This window comes from Caretta caretta, chromosome 1 (genome assembly GCF_965140235.1).
Source record: "Caretta caretta isolate rCarCar2 chromosome 1, rCarCar1.hap1, whole genome shotgun sequence".
Lineage (NCBI taxonomy): Eukaryota > Metazoa > Chordata > Testudines > Cheloniidae > Caretta > Caretta caretta.
Window position 1 is genome coordinate 107,871,455 of NC_134206.1, and position 23,260 is coordinate 107,894,714.

Below are 23,260 nucleotides of genomic sequence, written 5' to 3' on the forward strand. Positions count from 1 at the left end.
GCGCTGCCCCCACCCTGAGCACTGGCTCTGTAGCTCCCATTGGCCAGGAACCGTGGCCAGTGGGAGCTGCAGGGGCAGTGCCTGCGAGTGGCAGTAGTGCACAGAGCCCCACTGGCCACACCTCCGCTTAGGACAGAGCCAAGGGACATCGCCGCTTCCCCAAGCTAAGCAGTGTCCGGAGTCCTCACCCCCTCCCATACCCAAACTCCTGCTGCTGCTGGTGGGGGGCACAGTGGCCCAAGACTGCCCTTGTAGCAGCTGGTGCAGCTGGCCCAGGGGCTGCCCGAGCTGCTCAGGAGGCCCACAGGCCTGCCGTACTGGCCGCTGCAGAAGTCACGCTGGTCACGGAAAGTCATGACTTCCATGACAGACACACAACCTTAGGCATGATTTTCTACAGCCTTGCACTTTTGTGTAATAAAATAGTAGTAGTGCATTATACCCAAGTTTTCCAAGGTGCAAATGACAATGCAAGGTGCAAATTAGTTCTGAGTCAGGCTCTCCATCTAGTTAAAAAAAAACATACTAAAGGGATAGTTTAGATAATACTTAATCCTGCCATGAGTGCAGGGGACTGGACTAGATGGCCTTTCGAGGTCCCTTCCAGTCCTATGATTCTATGTAACTATATGATATATAGTGACTTAAATTCACAGGGAGTCACACAAATCCTTGCTCAACCAAATGAGAAAATACACTTTTATTGTAAGACTTTTTAACCAAATATATTTTAAAAATGTGTAAAAATGGCACCTGGATTTGCCACTGCATGTTATATATATACCAGTCATTTGTTTGTGTGAGAGAAAAGTGAAACTTATTTTCACTCTGCAAAATATATTGTTTAAAAAAATAATTTGCCCAGTAAGTTGGATCAAGGAAATGCATTTATAGAGAGCTGCCAAAAAAAAAAAAAAAAAAGCTGAGCTGGATTCATCTTTCTTACACTGGTGTAAATCAGGAGTAACTCTATTTGAAGTCAATAAGCCAGATCCTCTCCCTCACTCCAGCCCCTTTGTGATAGTCTAATGGTGCACAGGGGCCATAAAGCTGCTAGGTTTTCCCATCTGGGGAGGTCCCCAACTGGCACATAGCCAGCACAGCCGGTTTCTGTGGTACCCCGTCAAGGTTCCTCCTCCACTCTAACTCTAGGGTACAGATGTGGGGACCTGCATGAAAACCTCCTAAGCTTACTTTAACCAGCTTAGGTTAAAACTTCCCCAAGGTACAAATTAATTTTGTCCTTCGTCCTTGGAATATCCACTGCCACCACCAAACTCTAACTGGGTTTACTGGGAAACATAGTTTGGACACGTCTTTCCCCCCAAAATCCTCCCAACCCTTGCACCCCACTTCCTGGGAAAGGTTTGGTAAAAATCCTCACCAATTTGCATAGGTGACCACAGACCCAAACCCTTGGATCTGAGAACAATGAAAAAGCATTCAGTTTTCTTACAAGAAGACTTTTAATAGAAATAGAAGTAAATAGAAGTAAAGGAATCACCCTTGTAAAATCAGGATGGTAGATACCTTACAGGGTAATTAGATTCAAAAACATAGAGAATCCCTCTAGGCAAAACCTTAAGTTACAAAAAAGACACACAGACAGAAATAGTCATTCTATTCAGCACAATTCTTTTCTCAGTCATTTAAAAAAATCATAATCTAACACATACCTAGCTAGATTACTTACTAAAGTTCTAAGACTCCATTCCTGGTCTATCCCCGGCAAAAGCAGCATATAGACAGAGACCCTTTGTTTCTCTCCCTCCTCCCAGCTTTTGAAAGTATCTTGTCTCCTAATTGGTCATTTTGGTCAGGTGCCAGCGAGGTTACCTTTAGCTTCTTAACCCTTTACAGGTGAGACAATTTTTCCTCTGGCCAGGGGGGATTTTAAAGGGGTTTACCCTTCCCTTTATATTTATGACAACCCCTTTTGCAGCCCCCAAGCAATCATGTCAGGGATGGGAGGGAACATAGCTGAAATGTTACTACATGGGGAGCCATAGCCTGCTGGTGTTCTTTAGATCATCTCTGAGGCTGCTCTAAAGCATGTCAGGGCCACAACTGGCATGCAGCGAGCCTGAGAATCAGGAAGCCACAACCGGCAGATACTGGTACATCAGAGAACCTGACCCAATGGAGTTGTGTTAGTGTAAAACTAGGGTAAGTGACTTTTTATTTCTAGGATGTGGCTCTACCTCCTGATCTCTACCACTGTCTGTCAACAAAGGTTTTTTGCAGTGTTGTTGTAGCCTTGCTGGTGCCAGGATATTAGAGAGAGACAAGGTCAGCGAGGTAATATCTTTTATTGGACCACCTTCTGTTGGTGAGAGAGACAAGCTTTGGAGGTTACACAGAGCTCTTCTTCAGGTCTGGGAAAGGCACTCAGAGTGTCACAGCTAAACACAAGGTGGAACGGATTCTTAAGCATAAGGAGTTAACATATGTTGCAAGAGACCATTCAGAGTGAAGTGGGCAGTTAGTATCACTGCAGTCCTAGGACAAAGGAGTATTAGAGGGTTACAAATTGTTAAAATTAGCCGTAATCTGGAGTCTTTACTGAGTCCATGATTTTTACTGTCTAACAAAGTTGTTATTTTAAGCTCCCAGGCTCATCTTTTGAAGGTAATGTGCAGGTTTCCTTTGAGCTTGTCTCTTTCACCAACAGAAGTTGGTCCAATAAAAGATATCACTTCACCCAATTTGTCTCTCTTACAAAGGCTTTGTCCTTTGAGCCCTCCTTATTTCCCTATGAACCTTGGCAAAGAGTTTCAGAAATAAAAGCGCTATATAGGCACACAAATAACTGGCCTGATTTCAAGTACTATTCACCCAACAGTTGCCACTGAAACACATTGAAACTCTTTCCTGTTTACTTCCTGTCATATTGCCACTTCACTACCTTTATATTTTATTGCAGGTAAACTGTATCTTGGAGGCTTTTGGACATGCTAAAACAACCCTGAATAATTTGTCCAGCTGTTTTATAAAATATTTTGAGCTGCAGTTCTGTGAGAAGAAAAAAGTATTAACTGGAGGTAAGTATTATTTATATTATGGTTGCATCTAGAGGACTTATAAATGCTGAGTCCCATTATGCTAGGCATATAGAAAATAATGGTCCCTGACTCAAAATGTTAATTGTCCAAAAGACCAGACATAATAGGCAGATGAGACAAGTGGAATTGTGGTATGATGCAAAGAAGACAAAATTATAAAAATAGTAGCATTTGTGTAATTATTAGCCAATCAGTAGCGGGAATCATAAGTACAGTATTAAAAAGAAGCTATCTGTTCTATTTAACCACTAGAGGGCAGATAAACACAAGGAAAATTTGTGGAATACCTCCTATATTTCAAAGGAAACTATATTTCTATATATGTTTATGGTTTAAAAAAATAACATGATCTATTTACTTTTCTAATGAAATTAAAAATAAGTAAAGGATCATTAACGTAGATTACAAGCATTGGTAATTAGGGTTATAGTATGTACTTTAATATCTCCTGAACGAATGGTTCTCAATCTTTTGCACTGGTGACCCCTTTCACATAGCAAGCCTCTGAGTGCAACACCCCTTATAAATTTAAAAACGCATTTTTATATATTTAACACCATTATAAATGCTGGAGGAAAATCGGGGTTTGGGGTGGCGGCTGACAGAGGCACAATTCCCTGAAAAGCTTCTGGAGTGGCACAGCTATGTGGCAAAAGCTACAGTCTAGCTTCTGGGTAAATTAGAGTGAATTGTCCTCATGTTTCCAAAATAATCCACTTTTGTAACGTTCCAAATTGGTCTGTGCTTTCAGAGAAGTCCCCTAAGTACATTCTCTGGGTATATTTCAGTTCACAGAAATAAGGACAAAAAATCTCAGTTGATTTTCTTCTGGAGAGCTCACTGCACCTTTAGTAAAATTAGATGGTTTATTCTTTTCCCTTCATAATGAAAATATCATGGTGTGTGAAACTAAAAGGATTTTTTCCAGTTGGAATATGATACTTATGAAGTACATTTAAAACTAAGACGAGTAAAGCAAGGTTTTTCATTTATAAATCACTGCAGGATGATTTGAAGAAAGAAGGTGATTTAAACATCAACATGGACTAAAACTACATTTTGACTTGAGGATGTAAGATTAAAGCTAAAGGTTGTAGAACCCAGGTTTTAAAAATCCTATATTTCATGTATCTTTAATTGAAGTCAATAGAGCTACTCCATGTATAACTAGCACACACAGACACACACACACAGAGAAACACACACACCTAGATTAACATAACATTATTAAGGTTGCAAAGTCAAGCAGTCAGAAGTTAGGAAATGCCAGATTAAGGTTCCCTATGCATTATACAATACAGCCTTTAATTACATGATCTGAGATCAAATATACCAGGCCTTTGTGGCCCCCTGCTTGAGGCCCCAGTGCTCTGCTGCACCCCATGCCAGGCAATAGTTCTCTGAGAGGAAAAGAGCAGCTGGTATTAAATCTCCACACTTGCCTAGAGAGGCATCCCGGGAGCAGCCATTTTGGGAGCCATGGAGATCTGGTCCTCTAGCAGCTAGAAGGCCTAGCGACCAGCACCAGCCAGTCTACACCCAGCAGGCCAAAATAAAAGGAGCTGCCTGCTGCTAGCAAGACAGTTCCTGGCTGTAGGCTGCGGAGTGAAGAAGGATGTTTCCTAGGCCGCAGTCAAAGGAACCAGGCCCGGGCAGGGCCTGTTTGTGGCCACAGTTGAGGGCAGGAGTGCAGGAGAAACCCTGCTGGGTTGATTGAGGAAAGGGAATTAAGCTCAGATGGGTAAGAAACTATTGTGTTACAATTGGTGCTAAAGGGCAAGGAACTTTTTTTTTTTTTGAGTTTGTGGTACCCAGGAAGGAGGTTGGACTGTGTGACCCAGCGGAAGGGCTGAGCCACAGAAGACCCGCAGAGCACAGAGGGAGCTGAAGAAAATGGCACCACTGTGCCAGGACACAAGGGGTTGCTCCAAGAAGTGAGTGTAACTCACCAAAATATGGTACCAAAAGCAGGATGCAAGACTGCCTTTCATCAAGAAGGGATCATAATACAAAACAATGCTTACGCCCATCTCAAGCATGAGATCGCCGATATCTTGAATCTTCAGATGAAGCAGCAGCAACAAGTCCAGGAGCATTAGTCTCAGGCTTGGTAGGGAGCCCACTATGACAGTGTCCGGATAGGCCCAGCCATCACAGACACCAAAGGAGAAGAAGTCAGACAGTCCTGCTAATGGGGCAGGTACTGTGGGCAAGAGGGACCTACATGTTGGGTTTGCCCCTGGAGTAACAGAGATAAAAGGAATTATTGGTGGGTGCTGAGTACTGAAGCACCCAGGGGAGGTCTGGATCACAAAGGATGCCTGCTCTCAGATGCCAGAGACTCTGATGGCTGTTAAAGAGACTTAGCCCCAGAGCTAAGAAGAGTGAAGTCCCAAAGGTAATGTGTTTCATGTGTGGGGAGCTAGAGCATGTAAAGAGACATAATCTGGCAAGGATTTTGAAATGGAAATAGAGAGGACCTCACTATGGGGGTACGAGAAATAATGTAACTCGACAAATCTAAGGTATGAAAGTCAAGACCGGGTTCTATCACACGGTTCACTGTCCCCACTGTTTATCAGGGATATGGTGATGTCTCCTTTAGCCACCGGGCAGGAGAGTTTCAGAAGTTTAAAGGGCCTGATGCAGGAGTCTTAACCCAACAAACAAACAAAACATTCAGAAGAACCCCAGCACTTGCAGGGAAGAAAGCAAGGACCCTAGTGTGAGGAAACTTGGGGGAAGGTCCCAAAATTCCCAGCATCCCAGGGAACACGTGGGGCAAGAAAACTAATGAGATGATGGAGAAGTTATTCAGTTTAGAGATGCAAATGTGGACTATCCTGGTAAAATTATTCAAGCAAAGGGTGCAAGCCTAGTAACTAACCAACAGGCAGATAGGGCTAGTAACAGATAGTGAGAGAAATTACTTACTTGGACCTAGATGCAAGGGCTGGCTGAAATGCTCAAAAAGGAGCAGGGTCTTCCTCAGGAAAAAGCCAGAGTTAGCACCTGAGAGGTCCATCAGTTAAGGGTGCAGCTCTAACACTTATAAGGGCAAATGATGGCTAAAATACTCCAGGCTTTGGATGACTGCACATCTGAACAAGGTGTCAAAAGCCAGAAACCACCTGACTGGGATGGACCATCACAGTGGTGGCCAATACATAAGAGCAGAGAATCCTGATTTTAGCAGGGAAGCAGAGCTCAAATCAAAAAGAGGCAAAGCAGCAGCATGACTGGGGATAACTGGTTTAGGAAAGCAAATACAGGTTTAAGGCCAGTAGGAGATATGATGATGTCCAAGTACAGATCTTCCCTCCCTCCTTTAGAGGTGAGGGCAGTGCGGCTGGAATAGCTATAGACTCAGAGTCCAAGAAATGCCAGGCAAATGGCTATTAGATAGATAAAGGGAAGAGGGAACTAGTTTACAGGACAAGTTCCCGGGAACTGAAACAGGAGGAGCAAGGGCTTGACCTATTGATGGAAGCCTTTTGGAAAGGGCAGCCAGACAGGTTTAATCAACCAGCCAAGGGAAGAAGTGAAAGACACTGAGAATGGGGATAGTGCAGTGCCACATTGAAACAGCTGCTACAACGGGAATAGAAGAGAGCAAACAAGCTATACGACCAACTGTGAGAGATCCAGGCCAACAGCCAGACTCAAGCACCAGTCCTTCGCCAGTCATGCAGCTACTTTTGGAAGTGGGGCTAAAATCGAAGATGGAAAAGGAAGAAAAGAGGTTGCTAAAGGAGCAACTGCAAAGTCTGCAGGTAGCAAATCAGGCTGAGACCTCCTGGCTCCAAGAAGAGCTGGACAAGGAGGAGCTAAAGGAGAAGCAAGAGAATTTCCAGCAACTACAGATGAGAAGGAAGCTGTTTAGATTGACTGTACAGCCAAGATCAAGGAGATCCAGCAGAGGAAGGATGAAGAGCTGAAATTTCTGCTGTTTTATAACCTGAAACTGCAACAGGATCTACAGACAGCTACATAGAATGTCTCTAAAGTGCAGGGCTAGCTACAAAGTCAGTGAAAGGAACATGAAGTGGCTCTGAAAGACCTCCAGGACCAGATGCGGCACTGGAGACCCAGCAGATCAGTTTGCAAGAGTAGAATATAATGCTCAACCTGGGGCTTCAGCAGCAACAGAGCGAGAAAGAATTGTTCATGGGAAAATGGGACAACCTCAACACCCAGCTACAAGAATCATTCTGATCCAATAACCAGCTCAACAAATAACCAGTAACAAATTGAGGAACTGAGAGGACAGAGGATGATGATCCAGGAGAGAGCAGGGAGTTGTAATAAGCACACAAGCATGGACATTGAAGTAGAAAGCTTGCTGACAGTTGACCAGGAAGCTTACGTCCCCACAAGGGAGTGGGGTAAGTATTCAAGTACCGCACCATACACCAATACAGAGGCTGTGTCAACCATAGAGGCTGTGGTGATACAGTAATCTCTGTGGCTACCCAAAAATCCCAACAACTAACAGAGTGCAGAAAATTAGAAGACAAGGTCACTGCAGCTGATAAAGTCAAGGAGGAAGTCATGGCATAACTCAACCTTACAGAGGGCCAAAATGCACTATTCTTGTAGGAGCTAGAGAAAATAAGCTCTTCAATGGACTGAGGTTCTGGCTCAAGCCATAAAGTGAGAGCAAGAGTCAGCCCACCCGAGGATGAAGGAGGAGGGCGACAAACAACAGCACTTGCTGTTACAAAAGGAATTGAGGGAACTTGATGAAAAGTTAAGACCAGTGATAAAAGAATCAAATTACTAGAAAGTGAGAAGGCAGCCCTCTGGGTGAATTGAGCTCTGGGGAATGTCAGGCACAAGACAAACAGGCTGAGGCAGTACTCAGATCTCTGGAAAGGAAAGCTGCCAGACCAACAAGGGAAAATGGCATGCCCAAGAAGGAGCCACAGTGCAAGAAGAGGAGCTGATGCTCCCCCCCAAGACCACAGATTTGGAAACATCAACACACAGTTCTAATCAAATGGGAGCTGAAAGGAAGACTAGCCTATAAGCAAAAGTGAACGTTTCAGGGGAGAACAACAAAAATGATTCTCCAACCGGTAACATCACACACAATGTGATGTGGGTCCAAGGGGCTCAGAAATGGGCTTTCATAAACTCTTTAATGAAGGCCATAGGAAAAAAGATGTGATTTGGTAATAATTAGAAATCCTAAGATGGAATTGAATTGGATAAAAAAGGCTTTGTGTCCAAAGGCTGTGCATGTGAATGTCTCCAGAAGGCCATTCCCAAAAAGGCAGAGAAGCCGTCTTGCACAGTGCTGTTGGTTACCGCCAGTGCTGTTGGAGGACTAGAATTACAAGACATGCAACTTATTTTGAATGACATACTGAATATTACATGACTTGTAGTATTGTCATATTCACTGATGAGACAAGAAAAATGGTTAAAGGGCTGGCAGACTTCCTTGAGGCAGCCAAACAAGAACTGCCCCCATGCTGGAAGAAATGATCAAAGGAGGTAAATAGGCCAGTAGCCCTATAGAAGATAGTCAATGGGATCACCCTGCTTGAACCCATATAGGCATGGGCAGGTAATGAATTGTACCCAGGGAAGGGCAAAAGTCATGGAAAAAAAGGAAGGGATGTTATCCTTGGACAAGACCAACACCCTGGTTCCTTTCTGCAGTGGGAGGCATGTGACAGGGTGTAGCAGGCCTTTGTGGCCTCCTACTGGAGGCCCTGATGCTCTGCTGTACCTCACCTCAGGAGCCAGTTCTCTGAGAAGAAAAGAGCAGCCAGAATTTCATCTGAAGGCTTGCCTAGAGAGGCATCCTGGGAGCCATTGAGATGTGGTCCTCCAGCCACTAGAAGGGCTAACAACCAGCAGCAGCCAATCAAAGCCTAGCAGGGTGAAATACAAGGAGCTGCCTGCTGCTCGCAAGACTGTTCCAGGCTGGAACCTGTGGAGTGAGGAAGAATGCTGCTTAAGTGTTGCACTGTATGCACACCTCGTCCCCCTTTTGGGAGTGGATCAGGGTTGTGAGGGCACCATGGTTGCAGTCTACCAGACTGTCCTTGCACTCAAGATAGTGTGGCCCAATGGCCAGAGTCCATGTGGCTGCCACCAAAGGGAGGTGGCGGCTGTGGTAGGGGAACACTGGCCCACCCGAATCCACTGGGTCCCAGCTCAGGGCCCTGTCCGTGGCAAGTCCACCCAGTCAGCAGGGATTCTACTGCAACACACTGACTTTCCATGGGTGGGAGATACCACTCACTCCGCTTCCGAGGGCCCCTTCCTACTGTGTTTCTTGAAGCTGTAGTCTATATGTTGTTGGGGTCTCCGGGTTCCCTGGCATGGGTAGCTCTCTGGAACTCTGACTTCCACCAATCAACTTTAGGTAGCAGGTCTCCGGTCGAGTCCTTAGGATCTTTGGTTCCTGCAGTCAGGGGCTGTAGCGGCTCTTAGCCTGGAGCCTCCACCAACCATGCTTCCTCCTCAGTGGCCTGCCCAGACTGAGCTGAACTGCTCTCCTTTCTACTAGCACAACAGTTGGAGCATGCCCAGCATGGTATGAGGGGTGGGATTTCCTCCACCCATAGTGTGGGATTAACGCACACCCCATCACACTAGGCCACAGCCAAATCGTAGGGTCTGTTTGTGGCCACAACTGAGAGTAGGGACCCTGCTGAGTTGATTGTGGAAAAAGAATTAAGCCCAGAAGGGTAAAAAAGGGTTTGGACTGTGTGACCTGGCCAGAAGACCAAAGCAGACAAGACCTGTATAGGCTGACTGACAGCCTGCAGGGGGCACCTGGAGCTGAAGAAGATGGCAGCACTGCTGCAGGTACCGGGGGGAGAGGACACCCAAAGAAATGAGTGCAACCTACCACATGATCAAGCCATGCTGTTTTCGTCCACAGGACAAATAATGGAGATGCTCACTGATAAGCAGCTACAGTAACTCCTCACTTAAAGTTGTCCCAGTTAACGTTGTTTCGTTGTTACGTTGTTGATCACTTAGGGAAGTTACGCAATGCTCCCTTATAACATTGTTTGGCAGCTGCCTTCTTTGTCCACGGCTTGCAGGAAGAGCAGCCCCTCCTCATGCGGATTAGAACCGGGGGGGGGGGGGGGGGAGGGAGTGGGGAGCGGCAGCTTTCCACCACCCCCATCAGCTACCCTAAATTCCCTGTAAGGTACCGTGGATGGGCAGCTGCCCATCAGCAGTTCAGGTGGCCCTCCCCCCACTGCCGTGCTGCTCCTGCCCTCTGCCTTCGAGCTGCTCCCTGGAGTTTCCTGCTTGCTGGGGGAGGGCAGGAGAGGGGTGCTGATGTCAGGATGTCGCCCTGCCTCTGCCCCCCGCTCTGTACCCTCTCTTCACAAAGCGGGGAGGAGGGGGACAGGGCTCCGGGACAGAATGGAGGGAGCTTGTTGGAAGCTGTTGCTTCCTGTCTGAACTGATTGATCTGCCTAAAAGGGCAACATACTTGTAGTGGCGTCACTGTACTTAAAGGGACAATGCACGTCTCTCACTCATGCATTCACCCCCCAGCACTTTGGAAAGTCAGCACCTGTGCAGCCGTGCATATGCTCTCAGGAGGAGGGAGCGGTACGCTCCAGCTGGATAGCGTGGGCTCATCATCATGTTCAGTTTTTGCAGGGAAGTGTTTGCAACTACTGCCCTGCATCTATTGTGTTTCCTCCCTCCTGCCTCAGTCCATGCTGCCTTGTAGAGTGTGAGACTACGTTAACAACAGCATATTAACCCTTAAGGGCTCAGGCAAGTGCTAGTTCATCATTCAGCAGCAAGGCATTCGCTGGGAAATATTCCACCCTCTGACTCCACCACCTCAACCAAGCTGCATAATCATTCATTGCTGTGTACAATATTAAACTGTTTGTTTAAACTTGTTTAAAACTTATACTGTATATGTATATGTCTTTTGTCTGGCGAAAAAAAATTCCCTGGAACCTAACGCCCCTATTTACATTAATTCTTACGGGGAAATTGGATTCGCTTAACATTGTTTTGCATAAAGTTGCATTTTTCAGGAACATTACAACGTTAAGTGAGGAGTTACTGTATTATATACTTTGTTTTATCCTTATTGTTCAATGTGTGGCCCCATGCCTTAAATGTACTGCACACTATTCAAATCCTGCTCTGAAGACAGAATTATTATTTCCTCATGGACTTTCCTATGGCACTCATCGTTACAATATCTGCGTGCTTCACAAACATTAACAAATTTATTTTCATAACAACCCTATGAGATGAGGTGGTGGTATTATCTCCATTTTGCATATGCAGAATGGACCCACTGAGACATTAAGGTCAAAAGTTTCTACTAATTTTGAGTACTCAGTTTGAGATGCCTGGGGTCTGTTTTTTGTTTTCCCAGAATACACATTCTTAGCTGACTGATCTGGGGCCACACATTGAACCAGCTTTCTCCACCATGAATTACATGCAGCTAAACTTCCAGGCTCTGATTCAGGATTGTTACTTCAATTTTATACCACTTAGTTGATTTCAGTGTTTGGAATAATATGGTGGTGAATCAGGTCCATTAACATATACTAATATGTAACTTACACCTGGTTACACATCACCTCTGAATTTGGCCCAGTGACTCTTACTGAGTCTGAGGGAGTTTAAGATGTCATCATTTACATGCCAAGGTGCCAGAAGACAAGGAATGTAGCAGGAAAAGTGGCTAATACGTTGTTGTTAGTAGCTGTAAGTTGAAATAGGCCATCTTACTGCAGTTTTTTCAGTGAAGTTACACCTGATTTATTCCACTGTGAGAAGAGGATCAGGCCCATTGTATTGATCTGTAGATTAAAACCCACTCAGTGATTTTGTGTATCTCTATGGAAGAGCATTTGCAGCAATATTTACCGTCTCTTGCACTGTTTAAACATGAATGAACAGTGTAAATATCAAAAGCACCAGATTCTCTTGAGATGTGACTTTATAACTGACATTTATGCAAACAGGGACAAATGCAGCTGGTTTGTAAACAAAACTTTAAAAATTAGGTCACGACCGGCAAGATTTTAGGTTGTTTAGAAACCTTAATGAAAGATGTTTTGTTACGAGGTCTGACTCACGTCAAATTATCATAGAAGATGCACACTGAGGTGAAACAAGAACTGAGAATGCTTGACAAAATTACAGCCAATAATTCAATGTGAAGGAAGTGAGTAAGAGCCTCCAAAGTAATACAATGGTTTGTTATCACAAGTGATTCAACATATGAGAAAGGACCTAAATTTTACATCAAACAATAACATCTCATATCCATTTTGGCGACTTAGTACAGTTGTGCTTTATACAATAGAAACAGGACTAATTTGCTCATTTCCATGCCCCAAATATTCTGAGAAACAAATGTTAAGGCTGCTTCATGTTCCTTCCCTGAATGTGAATAAAATAAGTGTATACATTAGAAATAGGGCTGTCAAACTATTAAAAAATTAATTGTGATTAATCATGAGATTAAAAATGTGATTAATCGCAGTTTTAATCACACTGTTAAACAATAGAATATGATTTATTTAAATATTTTGAGATGTTTTCTACATTTTCAAATATATTTCAATTGCAACATAGAATACAAAGTGTACAGTGTTCACTTTATATTATTATTTTATTACAAATATTTGCACTGTAAAAAAGATAAGATAATATTTTTTCAATTCACCTCATGCAAGTACTGTAGTGCAATCTCTTTATAGTGAAAGTGCAACTTTAAAATTTTGAATTTTTTTACATAAATGCACTCAAAAATAACACAATGTAAAACTTTAGAGCCAACAAGTCCCATCAGTCTTACTTCTTGTTCAGCCAATCGCTCAGATAAACAAGTTTGTTTACATTTAAGGAAGGTAATGTTGCCTTCTGCTTATTTACAATGTCACCTGAACGTGAGAACAGGTGTTCGCATGGCACTGTTGTAACTGATGTTGCAAGGTATTTACGTGCCAAATATGCTAAACATTTGTATGCCCCTTCATGCTTTGACCGCTATTCCACAGGACATGCTTCCATGCGGATGATGCTCATTAAAAAAAACTGTGCCTTAATTAAATTTGTGACTGAACTCCTTGGGGGAGAATTGTATGTCTCCTGCTCTGTGGTTTTACCCACATTCTGCCACATATTTTGTGTTATGGCAGTCTTGGATGATGACCCAGGACATGTTGTTCAATTTAAGAACACTTTCACTGCAGATATGAAAAAACACAAAGAAGCTACCTGTGACAGGTTCCCCCCCTTCGGGGTGCCACCTAGGACTTGAGGTATCACTGAGCCTGCTTGACCCACCAGCCTAGGCTCCCTGTCACCCTGTAATGCTGCGACAAACTGCAGACGCTCCCAGTCTCACATTTTCACCAGCACACAGGTAGGGACATATCCAGCTGCAGAAACACACAGACACTGAAATCAGCTAAGGAATTACCCAATACTGGAGTGCATACCTGCCTCTAGAAGGTAAACCCAAAATTGTGCTGTCTTGCACTGCACAGAGAACTGTACAGCGTAAGCTCATGAAATTTGCCCTCTCCCTCAATGTGGAGAGGGATATATACAGCTTTCTAACCCAAGTTATGATTTCTACATGCACTGGTTTTAGACAAAACAGAACAAGTTTATTAACTACAAAGATAGATTTTAAGTGATTATAAGGGATAGCAAACGGATCAAAGCAGATTACCTAGCAAATAAAACAAAAACTCAATCTAAGCTTAATATACTAATTAAATTGGATATGAACAGCAAATTTTCACCCTAAATGTTGTTCTAGGCAGTTTGCAGAGAGTCTTGAAGGCAAGCTGCACTTGTTTGCGGCTTAAATCTCTAGATATTCCATTCACAGGCTAGACAACCCTCTAGCCTGGGGTCAGCCCTTCCCCCTAGTTCAGTCCTTTTGTTTCTCAGGTGTTTCCAGGAGTCCTCTTTCTTGGGCAGGGAGTCAGTGAAGAACGAACCATGATGGTTTCACTCCCCTGCCTTAAATAGTTTTTGCATATGGCGGGAATCCTTTGTCTCGCAGGTTGATTCCCCACCCCGAGTTAGTGGAAAAACACTAGTAGTATCATGGAGTCCAGTACCAGGTGACTTGGTCACATGTTCCTGCAGTCATAACTCAGAGGCTGTTTGAGGCAGGTGGGTGATTAGCATCTTCTGAAGCCTATTGTTCTCCCAAATCGCTCTTCCCAGCTAGCCATTTAGACTGATTGCATTCTGTCTAGTGGGCGTTCCCCAAGTGTAAACACATTTGTAATAGATGCATGGACAATATTCCTAACTTCAGATACAAAAATGATATATGCATACAAGTAGGGTAATCAGTAGGGTTTTTAGATGGTTTTAGATGGGGTAAGATCCAAGTTACCCGGGAAAGAATTTTCTGTAGTATCTGGCTGATGAATCTTGCCCATATGCTCAGGGTTTAGCTGATCGCCATATTTGGGGTCGGGAAGGAATTTTCCTCCAGGGCAGATTGGAAGGCCCTGGAGGTTTTTCGCCTTCCTCTGTAGCATGGGGCACGGGTCACTTGCTGGAGGATTCTCTGCTCCTTGAGGTCTTCAAACTACAATTTGAGGACTTCAATAGCACAGATATAGGTGTGAGGTCTTTTTTAGGAGTGGTGGGTGAAATTCTGTGGCCTGCATTGTGCAGGAGGTCGGACTAGATGATCATAATGGTCCCTTCTGGCCTAAATATCTATGAATCTATGAATCTATGAATCATATTCAGTAAATCTTAACCTTTCCAATGATATCTCACGTGCCTTATCTTGCACAAAATACATCATAATTTTGCCATACTCATAATAATATTACTATGAAGAATATGGGGCATAATGCTAGATGTTAGATTTCTAAAGATAACTACAGCACTCAACCCAAGGTTTAAGAATCTGCAGTGCCTTCCAAAATCTGAGAGGGATGAAGTGTGGAACATGCTGTCAGCAGTCTTAAAAGAGCAGCACACTGATACAGGCTCTAAAGTTTTACATTGTTTTGTTTTTGAGTGCAGTTATGCAACCAAGAAAAATCTACATTTGGAAGTTTCACTTGCACGATAAAGAGATTGTATGAGGTAAACTGAAAAATACTATTTATTTTATCTTTTTTACAGTGCAAATATTTATAATAAAAATAATCATATAAAATGAGCAATGTATACTTTGTATTCTGCATTGTAATTGAAATCAATATATTTGAAAATGTAGAAAAACATCCAAACATATTTATAATAAATTTCAGTTGGTATTCTATTATTGTTTAACAGTGTGATTAAAACGGCCATTAATCCCAATTAATTTTTAATAGAGTTAATTTGTTTTGAGTTAATTGCTTGAGTTAACTGCTATTAACTGACAGCCCTAATTAGAAAGGACATTTTTCACCCTAAAAATGTGCCTTAGTGCACAGCTGAAAAATGGAGACTGATAGTCCTCATAAGTCAGGGTCTTAAAAAATAACAAAATCCTGTAGTTGGTTTAAAGATTCAGGATTCCTATTTCTTCTCTTCTCTTCTCTTCTCTGTAGGGTCTTATACCTCCTTCATCACAATAGTATCTGAAGGTCTTCCTGTAGTACATTAAGTAATATCACTAACATCTCCCACACATGGTTATTCTTTCTTTCATCTTCTCCCCAAGGTAGGAATGGTGTATGCAGTTGAGTGTTTGTGTTTGGTAGGGTTATTTATCTTTTTTATATACATACTGCTATGAATTTATATTAGAGAAGGCAGGGCAAAGAAACACACCGTGGTTTTGGAGCAGAAAGTGGTGAGCTTTCTGGTTGTTCTTAGTTTCTGAGGAAATTCAAGGACCATCACAAATCTCACCATCTTCTGATTGAAAAGCAAGGTGCATTTCTTTGATCTTGCCTTCTGTAATACAATCACATAGTGTGTACATAATAAATAACCCTACCAAACCCAAACATCAACAGCTTCCAGCAAGCCTCTGAAAGAGCTCCATCTGCTTACAGATGAGGTTTACCCTTATAGAAGAAAGTTCCGTTTTCCCTGAGAAGCAGAGTTGTCGGTCACATTCTACATAGAATCATAGAAATTTAGGACTGAAAGAGACCTTGATAGGTCATCTAATCCATCCCCCAATGCTGAGGCAGGACCAAGTATACCTAGAGCATCCCTGAGAAGTGACTGTCTAACCTGTCCTTAAAAACCTCCAATGATGGGGATTCCACAACCTTGCTTGGTAACCTATTCTGGTACTTAAATTTTTCTAACTTTAAGGGTAATTTCCTAATAGCTAACCTAAATCTCTCTTGCTGCAGATTAAGCCAATTACTTCTTGTCCTATCTTAAGTGCACATAGAGAACAATTGATAACCATCCTCTTTCTGACAGCCCTTAACATATTTGAAAACTAGTATTGGGTCACCCCTTGGTCTTCTTTTCTCAAGATTAAACATGCCCAGTGTTTTTTACCTTTCTTTTTAGGTAAGGTTTTCTAAACTTCCTATCATTTTTGTTGTACTTTTCTGGACTCTCTCCAACTCATCCATATCTTTCTTAAAAGTGTAGCTACCAAAACTGGAGACAATACTCCAGCTGATGCCTCATCAGTACTGAGTAGAGGGGAACAATAGTATTTTTCGTACCTGCATCACATTGCTGGTTCATATTCAATTTGTAATCCACTATAACCCCCAGATCCCTTTCAGTAGTACTATTGCTTAGTCAGTGATTCCCCAACTTGTAATTGTTTGTTTGATTTTGTTTCCTTCCTAATGTAGAGCTTTGAACTTGCCTTTATTGAATTTCGTCTCACAGACTTTAAGGTCAGAAGGGACCACCATGATCATCCAGTCTGACCTCCTGCATATTGCAGGCCACAGAACCTCACCCACCCACTCCTGTAACAGTCCCATAACCTCTGGCTGATTTACTGAAGTCCTCAAATCATGATTTAAAGACATCACGTAACAGATATTCCACCATTTATACTAGTTTAAAGCTGAAAGTGACCCGTGCTCTAGGCTGCAGAAATCTTGTTGAATTCAGACCAATTCTACAATTTGTTAAAGTCATTTTGAATTCCAATCCTGTCCTCCAAAGTGCTTGCAACCTGTCCAAGTTTGGTGTCATCCACAGATTTTATAAGGATACTCTTCAATCCATTATCCAAGCTATTAATGAAAGTATTGAATAATATCAGACCTATGACAGACCCCTGCAGAACCCTACAATATACATGTTCCCTGTTTGATAGCAAACCCTTGATAGCTACCCTTTGAGTTCAGTTTTTCAACCAGTTGTTCCACCCACCTTATAGTTCATTTCAACTAAACCACATTTCCATACTTTGCTTATGAAAAAAGCATGTGGGACAACATAAAAAAGCCTTACCAAAAACAAAATATATCACATCTACTGCTTCCTCTCTATCCACTAGGCCAGTAACCCTGTCAAAGAAGGAAATTCGGTTCATTCAGCATGATTTGTCCTTGACAAACCCATGCTGGCTATAATTCCAAGCTTTAGGTGATCTTTTAGATATGCTGGGTCCAAGTCATTGAGTGCCTTGAAGATAAGGACCAAGAGTTTGAACTTGACTCAATAGAAAATCAGTATAGAAAGCAGAGGACAGGCTTGATGCACTTGTGGTAGCCCATGTTGTTGAAGAGATGTTCTGCAGCATTATGTACTCAGAGTTTCTGAAGGATTAATGGTTCATGCCATGGATATCGCATTGCTATAGTCCAGCTGCATGTATAATGAAGGTCGTCATTGTGCTCCAGGATGGTAAGCAGTCTACCAGTCATGTGGAGATGGTAGAAAGTGCTACTCCTAGATCCTGCTCTGTGAGAGTTTAATGTAAGTAAGGAGTCCAGGACCACTCATAAATTACAGTCTGGTGAGGTCCTGAAGTTCCATAGCTGCCTAATGGACCTCACAGTCTGAACTTCCACCTTCCCCAAAGCAATGCAATCCCAAAATGTTTCTTCTTGCTCCCCTCAAGCCCTATCTAACACTGGGAAGACCTTCTAAAATTGCTCAGGTGCCCTACTGTTGTTTCTCAGAGCATCATTCTGTGTATTACCTTTCTGGGAATATGCTAACTATAATCTGAAGCAACTGCTATTTCTTCTTTGATGGCTACAGCATTCCCACTTGGCCGCAAACTTACCACCACCAGTGAACAGGTCCCAAAAGTGGGAATGCATCCGGGTGACTCTCAAAGAACAACAAATTAAATGTTTCTAGCAAATTAAATGTTTAATGGAAGTTGGAGCTGGCCTGATAGACTATAGTAGTTGTTTATATTTATTCCTTAGTCACTGAAGAGACTGATTGCACAGAAATGACACCAGATGATTTTAGTATTGCCAGAAGTTAATTGAGACCCAACGTGGACATTTCATAGAATCATAGAATCATAGAATATAAGGGTTGGAAGGGACCCCAGAAGGTCATCTAGTCCAACCCCCTGCTCGAAGCAGGACCAATTCCCAGTTAAATCATCCCAGCCAGGGCTTTGTCAAGCCTGACCTTAAAAACCTCTAAGGAAGGAGATTCTACCACCTCCCTAGGTGTTTCAGTATGTTGGCGGAAAAAATGTCTTCCTGAGTCAGTTGACACCTGGCTGTCATGAATATAAGGAAGTAAGCCAGGGTATTCAGCTTCTCAGAAATCTGAAAAGAAAGTCAGCAGTTAAGCCCCAAGGAAATCAAGTCTGACAGTTTCCTACTTCCCTGTTCCCAAGCCTCACTTTCAGAAAGAAAGCCATTATTTCTGAGAGTAAGTTCCATAGAATTAAAGCATAAGGACACAGCCTGATTCATGAGATGAAGCAGAATTTATTTTCCCCTAAATGTTTGTCATTACAGCATAGGAAACAGTATGTTACAAGTACTGGTGATTGGCTAAAAAAAATGGTTTCAGGTCTCAACCACTTTTCAGAGTATTATTTTTTGTTATACAAAAAGTGAAGAGAGTGGAGCCAAAACAGCTCTCTGATATATTCTCACAAAATGGTTCAGCTCTAATCCATCAAACATTATTTTGTCTTTTGAAACAGCTCTGCTGAAGACAGCATGGTCTTTGAGAGAGAGAGAGAGAGATGCAGTTTCAAAGAATGAATTGCTGAAAAAAGGACCCAATGTCCACACTTACAATACAGAGTCTGCTTGCTGACTTTGTAGCTATTGACTAGGTCAAGTGATCTATGAAAGGGAGTGGAAATTTCCTCGCTGTGTATAGGCATAATTTCTACTGGACAAAAATAATACAGTACATCTTTGGTTTAGAACTCTATTATATTTCCTTAACTTTATACATTTTATTTCACACACGGATTAAAAAAACATATTTCACCTTATAGAAGAATAGTGCACTGTTAGGTTTGTTTCTGAATTCTATTAAGCTGCATTAAGAGGATGATGTTTTTGATTCATGCTGATCAGAAACCTGATAGTTCTTAACAGTTCTTCCCATATCTGGAGATGAGCAAACCAAGATGATTAATAGGCACATTTATCATTATTTAAGTGGATTTCTTAAAGTAGTTGAATGAGGTTGGTTTTAGTTTTGACTGCCTAAATAAGGCCTGATAATGTTGGCATGTACAAGTGTTCGGCATCACTGAATGTTTAACTTGTTAATTAATCAGATTCATATTTTCTATTCCACTTTGGTGGAACCGCAGTCACGTAATGACTCTGATTCTTGGGCCGTTCTGGTCAGGCCAGATTCCCTGTGCTGTCGATCTGTGTTAGAGTAGCAGATCTGCAGTAAATGCTGTGCAGCAACAGTAAAACGGGGGGCCAAAACACAGGCCAGGATCAGCATAATGGTTTTCAAGACACATCTCTTTCTTCCACCATTGTCCCCTTTTTCTTACTGTACCAACAGTAGGCTAGATGACTGACATGCTGGCTCTATGTCCTGCGCTGGCTGTATGACCCCAGTGGGTTCATCCTCTGTGGAATGGTTAAAATCATGGCTTTAGGTCAAGATTATGTCACACGTGTGGCACAAAGCAGCCATACAGCCCTGAAGTATCTGTCCTAACATCTCTACTTAGGGAAAAAATTGTGATAGTGATTTTGATTGCTAATGGCAGCATTAGAGATGAAGTCAAAGCTTGGCACCGTCAGTGGGAATTTTTGCACTGAAATCCTTATCATTATAACTATTACGTTTTATATATACAATGAGAAATTTTCAGTGTAAATGACTTTAAAGAAAAACAACAAAAAGGAGAGGGGGAGTTTCCATGAGAGTACAGTGGGCCCAATTCTCCACTGCCTTGCACCTTTTCCAATCATTGACACTTGTGAAAAAATGGGTGTATAATTCTTTCAAATCAGAATGGAATAATTTTATAACTACTTTTCGCTCCCTTTGCACATAAATGACTGCACAAGATGCAAGACAGTACATGTATGGATCCAATGTGTATATCTTCTGTAAGAGGTTATATCTAAATTGAACAGAAATGGTGGCTGCTTCTAGGACAGTGGTTCTCAAAGCCAGTCCGCCGCTTGTTCAGGGAAAGCCCCTGGCGGACTGGACCGGTTTCTTTACCAGCCGCGGGCCACAGGTTTGGCCGATCGCGGCTCCCACTAGCTGCGGTTTGCCGCTGCAGGCCAATAGGGGCTGCGGGAAGGGCGGCCAGCACGTCCCTTGGCCCGCGCTGCTTCCCGCAGCCCCCATTGGCCTGGAGCGGTGTACCGCGGCCAGTGGGAGCTGTGATCGGCCGAACCTGCAGACATGGCAAGTAAACAAACCGGTTCGGCCCGCCAGGGGCTTTCCCTGAACAATCAGCGGACCAGCTTTGAGAACCATGTAGTAGGAGACAGAGGACTTCCAGAAATGCAGAAGTGCAATACCCAAAACACACAGTCAGAACAGTTACATATGCAGCTTTAAATCCATTACAATGCACACTGTGACCAACACCCCACTCAACTCTCACCTTCTTTGACTTTTCCCCATATGTTCATCTACTGCAGCCTAATAGCAACCCAATTTACTGGGAGTAGACACCTTTGTTTATGCCCCTTGATTGAGACTGAGAAGGAGGTGTAGTATCCAAAAATGCTTTACTTTTCTGCACCTCTCTTCGTGGATGTTTGTATGGAACCAACTATTCATACACCAGTAAGCAAAACCAAGACAAGATTTATTAAAAAGAGAGAGCAAATAGAATTAAAAGAAAAGAAACAGTGCTTACTGTATTTAGGTTTACACTTCGAATGAGCAAAATAAATAGTCATTCTCAGAATAGTTACAGAGAAGACAGAGAAGTGAATGATTAGTTTACATCTCATAAAAGCAGTTCTCTCCTCTGACTACTTTTTAGTCAGCCTGCTTGCGGACCATCTGTTTTACCTAATCCATCCTTCTGGGTCAGCTTGCATGTCCAGACATGTTTCCTTTGAACTAGGCCTGCCACACCCCACACCACACCAGTCTTATCCAGTTCTGTATATGCACAGTAGGGTCTTGGTTCACTGCCCACTCCAGGAGATGGCTCAGCGAGGACACAAAGTCCCTTAATGATGCTCATTGGTTGTCCTCTAAAGGTTCAATGATCCAGCCCAGATGCTGCATTTCACAGAGCAGTCTGCGTACCTCTGCCCCAGCCAATTTCTGTATCATCTTTTCAGACAAACAGATTGGGGTTTTCTTCAACACAACACCCATCCCCACATCTACATGCTAAATTTCTGTTGTGAATTAGGGACCATACCATCTGTCATAAACACTTACAGATCCATACCATCTGTCATAAATACTTTATCAGTAGTTATTAAATGCTTATGTTGCACTGAAGTTTATGTTGAAACTAGCTGCATACTTTACCGAATATACAGTACTGATATTATCCTGTATACAAAACAAGTTTAATTTAGAGTTAAGGTTTTTGGAGTGCATTTCCTTTGAGTGCATAATCAATAAAAAATAATATCTGCATTTCATTTTAACTTCAGTTTCTTTCTTTTCTTATTTCAGGGAAGGTTTATAGTTACATTATAGTTGGTCTGTTTCTCCCTCTTTCAAGGGTTTGACTACTGTTTCCTCTGATAAGCAAAATATATAAGACCACCAATATTACCAAGCTCACCAATAGAAAGTTTTTCCATTAACTCTCAATGGAGCCAGGATTTCACCCATTATATTTATAACCTCTTGGGTTTTTACTGGCAGCGTTTTGACTATGGCTCTTGCATTAAATTTATGTTTGTCTTTCATCTTGTACTATTAGATCCTTATATAAGGCGTAAATGTCTATTTTCCATCTTTTGTGATAGCTAATGGTTTTTAATTTACGTCAAAAACAATCCATTTAATGATTCGCTTGTTTGTTTGTTTGTTTTAATCAGCAAGGATTTATACGTACATGCTGGAGAAGTCCCGTGTTGTCATGCAGCCTCTCAACCAGAGCAATTTTCTTGTTTTTTACTTGTTGATGGATGGGCTGTCGGCTGAAGAAAAGTACAGCCTGTACCTCAGTAATTTGTCTGCACACAGGTAGGAGACCAATTTCATGTTTGCTATGGAGCTAATATTTTTTTTCTATTTCATGCCTTACTCCTCAGAGATGCTGAGCACCTTCTACTTCTGTTGAACACAGAGTCCTCATTTTGAAAAGACGTTTGCTTAAAATTATTGTTCTTTTTTAAGTGATTGTCCACATGGGTTTCATTCTCAGTGTACATGCAACCCGGGCATATGAGATCAGATTCTTTTGGCATTAAGTTTCTGTGGGGGCCAGGCCTGTGCCCTAGATTTTTTTTGAAAAAGGGGATAACCATTTCTAGAGCTGTTTGTCCCAGACCAGAACAAGAAATGCTAGTGTTCTGCTCCAGAGACACCTCCAGCAAAGGATTCCCGTCAGATCCCTTTCTCCTCCCCTGGACTCTGGGACTGATGTATACCTTACCCTGATCCTCATGATACTGAGAGTCCTGAAGAATCTGAGGCAAGATGCAGGATCTATGAACATGAGAGTCCCAGGAGGGGCCAGGCAGTTATGGCATTCAGATCTGGTGAAGCACTCAGCACAGCCCCATGTTATTTTGCCTCTTTGCCCAACACAGTCTCACAGCACAACAGTCAGATCTGACATTCCAAACATCTGACAGTCTGGATGCTGGCTGGCTAACAGTCATCAAAAGAAGCTGTTCAGGGAAAGTTCGGACCATTCTGCTCCAAAGCAG

General features: G+C 42.6%; 1 protein-coding gene across 13 annotated transcripts in view; it reads left to right on the forward strand.

The window, feature by feature from the left end:
* The window catches only part of MYO16 (myosin XVI), a 602,174-nt gene that overhangs the window by 354,407 nt on the left and 224,507 nt on the right, over nucleotides 1-23,260 (forward strand). For all 13 annotated transcript variants that reach the window (XM_075129773.1, XM_075129766.1, XM_048854910.2 and 10 more), the window contains 2 exons: nucleotides 2,924-3,041; nucleotides 22,424-22,571. In XM_075129773.1, coding sequence (XP_074985874.1) covers nucleotides 2,924-3,041; nucleotides 22,424-22,571 — 266 coding nt within the window. The remainder of the gene's footprint in view (nucleotides 1-2,923; nucleotides 3,042-22,423; nucleotides 22,572-23,260) is intronic.